This window comes from Chenopodium quinoa, unplaced genomic scaffold (assembly GCF_001683475.1).
Source record: "Chenopodium quinoa cultivar QQ74 unplaced genomic scaffold, ASM168347v1, whole genome shotgun sequence".
NCBI classification, from domain to species: domain Eukaryota; kingdom Viridiplantae; phylum Streptophyta; class Magnoliopsida; order Caryophyllales; family Amaranthaceae; genus Chenopodium; species Chenopodium quinoa.
Window position 1 is genome coordinate 4325785 of NW_018742461.1, and position 9615 is coordinate 4335399.

General features: G+C 37.6%; 1 protein-coding gene across 1 annotated transcript; it reads left to right on the forward strand.

Annotated features, from left to right (window-relative positions):
- The first annotated feature begins 2825 nt into the window (after positions 1-2825).
- LOC110718863 (arginine decarboxylase-like) lies at positions 2826-6188 on the forward strand. Its single transcript, XM_021897786.1, has one exon. It carries the CDS (start codon positions 3600-3602, stop codon positions 5838-5840), a length of 2241 nt encoding a protein of 746 aa, XP_021753478.1. The 5' UTR covers positions 2826-3599; the 3' UTR covers positions 5841-6188.
- The last annotated feature ends 3427 nt before the right edge of the window (positions 6189-9615 follow it).

The following is a 9615-nucleotide window of genomic DNA, read 5'->3' on the forward strand; positions in this document are numbered from 1 at the left end:
GCATGAGTATATGACAATGACCCGATGATAATCTGACCCAAATTTATTACCTGTACCCGATCATGACTTGACTTGTCTGGACTCGAGAAAGTGGTGACCCGAACTAAGGTTGTTAAAAGGCTTTTATTGGTCTTTTATTTTTCTAATTTTATTATTCATTTACCTATTTAATCTTATTTAAATGTTTTGAATAATGCCATTTAAATGTTTTAAAATAAATGCCATTTAAAAAAAGTGAACTCAGATATGAACTTATAAAAAATAAATAAGTTTAGATAATTTCAAATAAAATAAGTTTAGAAAAATAAATTTTTGTATTTAACTTATCTAATTAAACCTATTTTATCCAAATTTATATGAACTTATTGTATTTTATCTAAACATGTCATCTCGAATATGAACTTATCAGAAATTGTTATCCCTAATATGAGTGGAATCAATGTGAATATATTAGAATAGGGTTTGAACTTATCTTCAAAAAATCTAAACTAAACCTATCTTATTGGAATTAATATGAACTTATTATGTAGATCTTATTAGAACTTATTACCTCGAATTTAAACTTATCTGAAATTATTTCTCTTACAATAAATGAAGTAATTGATAATGATTACACGTGAATGTCATTACATGAACTGTTAACAAACCGACCCAAAAAATGTACCCGAACCTGATATGACCCGACCTGAAATCAACCCGATACCCAGATTAACCCAATATTTGAGACCCGAACCCGAACATGACCTGACTTGGAAATGATCCGACCTGATTATAACTTGCAATTTTTTGACTTGAATCAAACCCGACTTGAACCTGAACATGACCCGCTTGTAAATGACCCGACCTAATTGTAACCCACAAATAATGGACTTGAACCGAACCCGACTTGAACCCGAGAATGACCCGACCTGATTATAACCCGCAAATTATTGACTTGAACCAACCCGACTCAAATCCGAGAATGACCCGACCTGATTATAACCCGCAAATTATTGACTTAAACCGAACCCGACTCGAACCCGAGAATGACCCTAACCCGTTTTAACCCGAATTAAACCTGACCTATTATTCACCCGACCCGAATGTAATCCGACCTGTTATTAACCCGACCTAAACCCGACCCAAACCCGATAAGATGTATGACCCGACGTTACCCGACTCAAGCATGACCTAACCCGAACCCGACCTGTATAGGTTACGACATTAACTCGAAATGACCCGATCCGAGTTGACCCGCCCCACACTTACCCGACCCAAACTTACCCGACCCAAACCTGACTTATTTACCCGAATTGAAAGCTCTAGAGATAACTAATGTGTGAAAAACGGACTTGATTTAAAACAATCCTATCTAACCCAATTATCTGTTTGTAAGAAAATAAAGATTTATTGTGATTCAAATTTGAAATAATCCGTTCTAACTATACTCGACCAATAATTAATATCTTAAATTGACACCACTATTTTCAAAAACATAACTAGGCCAACCTTGCCCATGTTGATTGACAAGACGCCATAGACTCATAGAGAGAATGAAGGAGGGTATGAAATCCCAAAGTGTCCATAGTGGACTCAAGTGTCTCACTTTCTTCATAAACTACTCTCCTATGAATGTTTTTAATAAGCACTTTGCATTTATTGTTGAAGGAGTTTTTTTTTTTTTTTTTTTTTTTTTTTTTTTTTTTTTTTGACAAAAGCATTGTTGAAGGAGTTACAAGAAGCTATCATGTACATTAATGAAATTTTGCTCTAATAACCATTTTCAATTCTTCAATATATTTATTAGTTATAATTTAATTATATATAATACAAAGTACTTTTCACATAATTTTTTTTTAAGGTAAGATAAAAAAAAACATTAGGATGCCCTTCTCACGAGGGGTACTCCTAATGTATCAGAAGAAAGAATTGAAAATATCCTTATATTCATAGGCGAAAATTGTATTATTGTATCTTCAATTTTTTAATTATTCTTTTTATATCTTTTATTAGCACATACTTTATTTTCTAATTGTACGTAATGAACTAAATTTCATTCAATCAAAAGTAAACTAACTTGAAATTTTATGGAAAATTTAATTGTGTGAATAAAGTTTAAAGAAGAACTATAAATAGTGGAATTCCCTTATGGATAATCGGTTTTTACATCAAGCTGTGACACATGCATAAAACTTGCAAGACTAAATTATACATGGATGGAATCCTAAAATTCCCTATTATCTTCCTTTATCATCCCCAACAATTATCCCATCCACTAAGATGTGTGATAAATGGACCATCCAAGTTACTTTAGAGAGGTACTAGCAATAGTGGTTTTGTAATAGTCATACAAGGAGTTGATTAAGTGATTAGGTCGGATAAAAAAACTGGACAAATACAAATTTGATTAAGGTTCTTTATTTTTTTTTTACGTGCATCTTTTTAAATAAACCAACTATATATTAATGCGTCATTTGTATCTAGATCAAGTCAAATTTTAATCATTTAGTCTAGGTATAGTTTATATATGCATAAGTTTACAACTAAGAATCCTTCTACTCCTAGATCAAATCACAATATGAAATTACTTAAGATAAAAAAAATTATGATCCAAAGACTAGACTGTTGCATCCTAATATTGTCCGATTTTTAAACACTCTCAATTGTATGAGCCGCAAACTAATTTAGCCTAATTTTTAAACACTCTCAATTATACGAGTCACAAATAACTAATAGGTCTTTTTTTTTAAAACCAACTAATAAGTCATTTTAATCTGTTTTAATTTTCTTATTTTGTACAATTTTTGTTAATCTCCAACATAAGCTAGATGGTTAAACAAAGCATAGGTCACATCTCACATTCTCTCATCATACGAAGTATAGAAGTATATGAATTTATAGGAATTGCCCGAATTAATGAGAAATTAACAAAAAGCAAAACATTATCGCTCTCCACGTAACAAACAAAATAATTAATTTTTCTTTTGTTAAAGAAAAAAAAAAAAAAAAACAAATTCAACCCCAACCTCACACCTCCTATAAAAGCAACCTTGAACCCTTCATGCAATTCTCGCCCACTCTCTCCTTTCGTTTCCTCATTCAACATAATCCCGATTCTCTCTCCTTTTTTTCCTCTTATTCTCCAAATAAATCCCCGCATTCAAACCCTAGCATTTGAGTTACCCTCAATCCCCGAAACCCAGATCTATAAACATCAATAAACAATTGCTCCTGCATGGTCAGTTTAATCTAGATCTGTAACAATTTACATGAAACTATTTACGAATTCGTGTTTGTCGTGGTTGTTGTTATATAACTTCTCCTGAAGTCGTTGTGGGTAGAACACGGGCGTGTGGTACCTGTGTTCGGTGTTGTTTCACTTTGGGTTACTCTATCTCCTGCTCCGTTTGAAGGGGGTAGCCGGGGCCTCGGCCTCGGCGGGTTTTAAAGCCCCCATTGATACACCTTTGGGTTGTACAAAACGATTCAAAATTCCCCTCTTATTTATATTCTCTCCTCCCCGGAATAAACCGCCACCCAAATAACCAAATTGTTGATTTTAGTTTTTTTAGATTAGTTTTTGTAGGAGAGAGAAAACAGATCGGAAGGGGAAGATAAAGATGCCGGCGTGTATTATCGACGCTTCTGCTGCCACCCCCACCGTCGTTTCCGGTGTTGGTTGTCCTCCTGGCTTCGCCTTTTCCAATAACAACGACATCGTCGACCATCTCTCTCTTCCCCTGCCGGATTTCTTTTCCGGCGAACCTTTTCCGACGAACACCTCCGCCACCGCCATGACCACTGAGTGGTCTCCGTCTCATTCATCAGCGCTGTACCGGATTGACAAATGGGGTCCGCCTTACTTCTCTGTCAACGGTTCCGGGAATATTACCGTCAATCCATTTGGCGACGCCACGTTGCCTCACCAGGAAATTGATCTCTTGAAGGTTGTGAAGAAGGTTTCTGATGTGAAATCGAATGGTGGGTTGGGTCTTCAATTCCCTCTCATTGTTCGGTTTCCTGATGTTCTGAAACACCGGCTTGAATCGCTTCAATGCGCTTTCGATTTCGCCGTTAAATCCAGTGGATATGGGTCTCATTACCAGGGTGTTTACCCTGTGAAGTGTAATCAGGATCGGTTTGTGGTGGAGGATATTGTGAAATTCGGGTCTGGGTTTCGGTTTGGGCTCGAAGCTGGGTCGAAACCGGAGCTCTTGCTTGCTATGAGTTGCTTGTGTAAGGGACACCCTGATGCTTTCTTGGTTTGTAATGGGTTTAAGGACGCTGAGTATATTTCTCTTGCGATTATTGCAAGGAAACTTGCGATTAATACTGTCATTGTGCTTGAGCAAGAAGAGGAGGTTGATTTGGTGATTGATTTGAGCCGTGTGCTTGGCATTCGACCCGTAATCGGGGTCCGTGCTAAGCTCAGGACCAAGCATTCGGGTCATTTCGGCTCGACTTCCGGTGAGAAGGGGAAATTCGGGTTAACTACTGTTCAGATTCTCCGGGTTGTCAGGAAGCTTGATGCAGTTGGGATGTTAGATTGTCTTCAACTCCTGCATTTTCACATTGGGTCTCAAATCCCATCAACCACTTTGTTATCTGATGGTGTAGCTGAGGGTGCTCAGGTTTACTGCGAATTGGTCCGTCTTGGTGCTTGTATGAGGGTCATCGACATCGGTGGCGGCCTCGGGATCGATTACGACGGGTCCAAATCGACTGAATCAGACATATCAGTGGGTTACACATTGGATGAGTATGCCTCCTCTGTTGTTAGAGCTGTTCAGGTTGTTTGTGACAGGAAAGGGGTGAAACACCCTGTTATCTGCAGTGAGAGTGGCAGGGCAATTGTGTCTCACCACTCAATTCTGGTGTTTGAGGCTGTGTCTTCCACTGCTGCGGCCGCCCCACCGGCAATGTCGCCTTCGGAACTGAACTATTTAGTCGAGGGGCTACCGGAGGACGCTCGTGGAGATGTCAGGAGTATCTCTGCTTCAGTAACAAATGGTGATTATGATGCTTGCTTGCTGTATGCTGATCAGTTGAAGCAGCGTTGCATTGAGCAGTTCAAAGACGGGTGCTTGGGAATGGAGCAGCTTGCTGCAGTCGACGGGCTATGTGAGATGGTATCGAGCGCGCTCGGTGTGAGTGACTCGGTGAGCACTTTCCATGTTAATCTGTCAGTTTTTACTTCAATTCCTGATTTCTGGGGAATAGGGCAGTTGTTTCCTGTAACACCAATTCATAAGCTTGATCAAAGACCTGGGGTTAGAGGGATTTTATCTGATTTAACCTGTGATAGTGATGGTAAGATTGATAAGTTTATCGGCGGCGAATCGAGTTTGCCTCTTCATGAACTCAGAGAGAGTGGCAATTGTGGTGGTGGTGATGGGTATTATCTAGGGATGTTTTTGGGCGGGGCTTATGAGGAGGCACTAGGGGGAGTCCACAACTTGTTTGGAGGCCCGAGCGTTGTTCGGGTTATGCAGAGTGATGGCCCTCACAGCTTCGCAGTGACGCGAGCTGTTCCAGGACCGTCTTGTGGTGATGTCCTCCGGGTGATGCAGCACGAGCCCGAGCTCATGTTCCAGACTCTCAAGCATAGGGCTGAGGAGTGCCTCCACAACAATGAGGATGACACTGCTACCCTTGCTAACGGGCTTGCCCGTTCCTTCAACAATATGCCGTATCTTGTGGCAGGGCCTATTGCTTCGTCTTGTGGCTTTATCAACGGCAATAAAAACAATGTCAATGGGTATCATCATCCTTACTTCTGTGGTGCGGAGGATAGCTGTAACGGCAATGCTGTTGAGGTTGCTAAAGGCGAGGATGAGCAGTGGCCTTATGTCTGTGCTTGAGAGCTGTATGCTATCTTTAGAAATAACAACATCCCCAATAATGCTGACCATGAATGGTCGTTAGTTCGTCATCAGAAGTCGCCGTAGTCTGTTTTTTCAATTAGAGTTTCTTTTTCATTTTAATCTAGTAATTTCCATTTGCATGACATAGGCAAAGTGTAAGGATCAGGACTATAGAGTTACATTTTGTAGGAGGCAAGGGAAATGTGAATTTCCCCGGATTAATGTTTGTTAAAATCCGGTGTTCTTCGCGTTCTTTCTCCTGTCATGTCATTGTTATTAGACCTTTTTTATTCACCATTTCAAGGCGAAAACTATTTTAGTTCAGATTGAATGATTGCTCTTTTACCTCTTTTGTTCACCGATTTTAGGTGAAATAGTCCTAATCTACATTCTATCTCGTGTTTAATTGGTTGTAGTTCAAATTCGTGGTTAATTCTTTGCTACAATTGAATGGCTGTTCTTTTGACAGATTATGAAATCTTGTAATATTCATTGTTGATCTTGTGTAGGGCCTTGGTTCGGTCTTTGCACTTGCACTTTACGACGCTTTTGAGTAATGGATTGTTGGCGTATAATGGTATATAGATTTTGTGATAATGTGATCTATATGTTCTTGTGGCTGGTGGGGTTAGTATAGCAAATTTAGCAATAGTAGTTTGAAGTTTTGAAAGGTCATATAGTTTGCTTGCCGTAATTGACTGGTATGGTACTAATTATATGCCCGTTAATTTTGCTGGAGATTGAATGTGGCGAAAGCGAATGTGTGATTCCGGGAACCTAGTTAGCTGTCTTTTTTGATTATCGTAACATATTTTACGCATAAGCTGTGTACATCAAGACTTTGTCTAAAACTGTCACAGTCATACGAAGTGTTTTTTTTGGCTCATAAAGGCGTTCTGTGCTTGTGTTTTCTTGACCACGAAGTAGTCGGCTTGAGGTTATTGGATTTGGAATACTGGTGCAAGTACACGCTAACAAAATGCATGGTGCTTGTAGGAAGCCAAGTGCTGGTGTGGTACCCTCTTACAGGCTTACTAGTATATCGTAGAAGATGCTAGAATGTTGTGAATATAACTTGGTGAACATCGAAGGAAAATGTCAAGTTGGACTATGACATGTGCAAGCATATAGGGTGGGGTTACGAATAAGATGATTGATTGGGATACTCTTATTTTGTGGTATAATTTAGCTCTTATCAGTCTGCCTAGAGAAGATGGCAAGATGCCCACTAGTTGCTGAGCTTGTTTATTCTTGTTAAAGGAAATGCAAGTTGATATTTCTGCTGCATATGCCATTCTTGGTAGGCGCATAGGCGGATTTCGATCTCATTTACTTGGTAGCAGACATAGTTGCTTCCTGTTGTGCCCACAAATTCTACAATTGCTTCCTGTTGTGCCCACATTCTACAATTTGTGCTCGATCTTTAGCAAGGGATGCCCTCTTTTGCTGAGACTTGTGACGTGAGAAACCGTCGAATTTTTTGGTATGGCAAATTCTGAGATTTTTCAGGTCATGCTATTGCTCCTTTTGGAATGCAGAATTGATCCTGGACAGCCAGATGTGGCAGAGACTGAAAAGAGTAAATTACACTGCACCTGCTTGAGTTAGCTGTATTCGTTTGACAGCAGCATAAGATTATCGATTCTTGATCACTTGCACTTGCATATGATGCCCAATAGCCTCTAATTAATCTAGCTACTTATGTTTTGATCATACTACAAGTGAGGCTAAACATAATACAAATGTCTAAAGACCTAGTAATATTTGTGACTCGGGTCATCGGGTGCATAATCCATTGGTTGCTAAACATAACACAAATGTCTAAAGACCTAGTAATAGTTGTGACTCGGGTGCACCGTGCATAATCCAAGCATTGGTTGTGCAAACCGCGCTTACTAAAATACATAAATTTTCGCTTCCAGGCTGCCAAGAAAATGTACTTATACAATAAAATTATCATTGTCATATATGTATATCACGTTTCCCATCTATGCGGGTATTATATTGGTATAGGGATGAACGATAGACCCAAGTAGAACACTAGTTGCACATGTTTGTAGCCACGTTGAAGAAGAGAGTTTGGTTTCCCTCGTCACGTGCAATTAATTTCATCCATGCATCTAGCATTTGTGACATATGGGTGTAGGTAATGGTATTCATTTTATATTCTAGGTCAAGGGTATATGTATGTAAAAGTAAACATTTGAATATTTATGGAAATAGAAAAGAAATAACTAGAAATTCTGAAAAAGACTAAAGCATTTAAAATTTATCTAAATAAATCTTAAGAAGCCATAAAATCAAATGACTAGCAAATAAGAATACGAAGTATGAAGTACTCGGTGCTCGCTTGAGAAGGGAGATAAGGGAAATATCTCAAATGAGTCCTATAAAATTTGACCCCTAGACCTCAAGGATATGAGGTGGAAGCGATGCCACTACTTCACCAATTTATCCTCACTTTGTATATTTGAAAGGTTTTAAATTTTTGTATCGATAATGTTTGTAAATTTTATACAAAGTATTATATGAATATAAGACTAGTAGTGAGTGACATATTTGCTATACTGTCAACATTTTATAATATGGTTACCCTGTATATACTTCCTTTTTTACTTAAAATTTGCCATATTGTGTTATCCATTTGAGTTTGTTTCGTATCGTTTTTGGTATTTTCCACTTGTATCACCTCTACAATCAATTAATTCTTTTCGGCAACATTAAGAAACGAAGAGAATATTATAAATGTAGGTGGTTTTGACCAGAAGCATTGGTTCTGTTTACTTGTGGACTACTGCATCTAGACATTATTTTGCTATCACAGAGATGGACTATGATAAAGTTTGAGTAATCTTGTGAGTTGTGACTCATAGATGCCTTTCTAATGGCCCAAAGATAAGATGGCCCAAGTAGGTGCTACCCCATGGTCCATGTAGTAAAGTAGCCCAAAAGAATCGGATGCTAGCAATTTCGTGTCGACAATTATAAACAAGTAAAGTTGCAAGAATTTTTTTGGCATAAAATTGGAAAAAAAATAAACATAAAAAAATAATACAAAGTATAAAATTCACACATATTCAAAATATCAACATTTTAGATTTTTAGTTGTACTTTCAAGTTACTTTATAATCTGAATCATCTATTTTGATCCAAAATGTTCTTAACTACTATTAATGCATACTTGTATATCTTAAAACAAGAAGAAAATGGTGTATAACTCACCTTGTGATTTTAAAGTGGTTAGATCAAGTCTAACCATCTACATCTTATTAAGGTTTTCTTATTTTTTTCCTTTAATCTCAAGAATTAACCAGTGTAATTGGACTTATTGATGTGAGAGGTGTTGATTTAATAGGGTGTTTCTTTTTACCAACAGTTGGTGTGTGGATCACAAATTCAACAAGTGAGTCCTATTTTGTAAGGTAATGGTTTAAACTCTTTAAAGTGTAAAAAAAAATCATACTAAATGCTAAGATTTTGCATATAATTTTGACACATGTGATCGTATTTGGCATAAATATGGGTTGTTTTGGATGTGGTTATATACTTATATGACATGAAAAAGTCATTGCATTGCAAAATAGGGAGATGCCAACTGCCAAGTGATCTTTATTCTTTACAAAAAGTTTTTTTTTTTTTTTCTTTATTAACACTATTTAGCTCTTGAAAGTAGACTTAAGGATGATAATGTTGATCTATCTGGTCAAAGTAGGGAAAACTTGTTCATAAGGGAGCCTTACTTAAAACAATCAATTCATTAATACTTTGTACA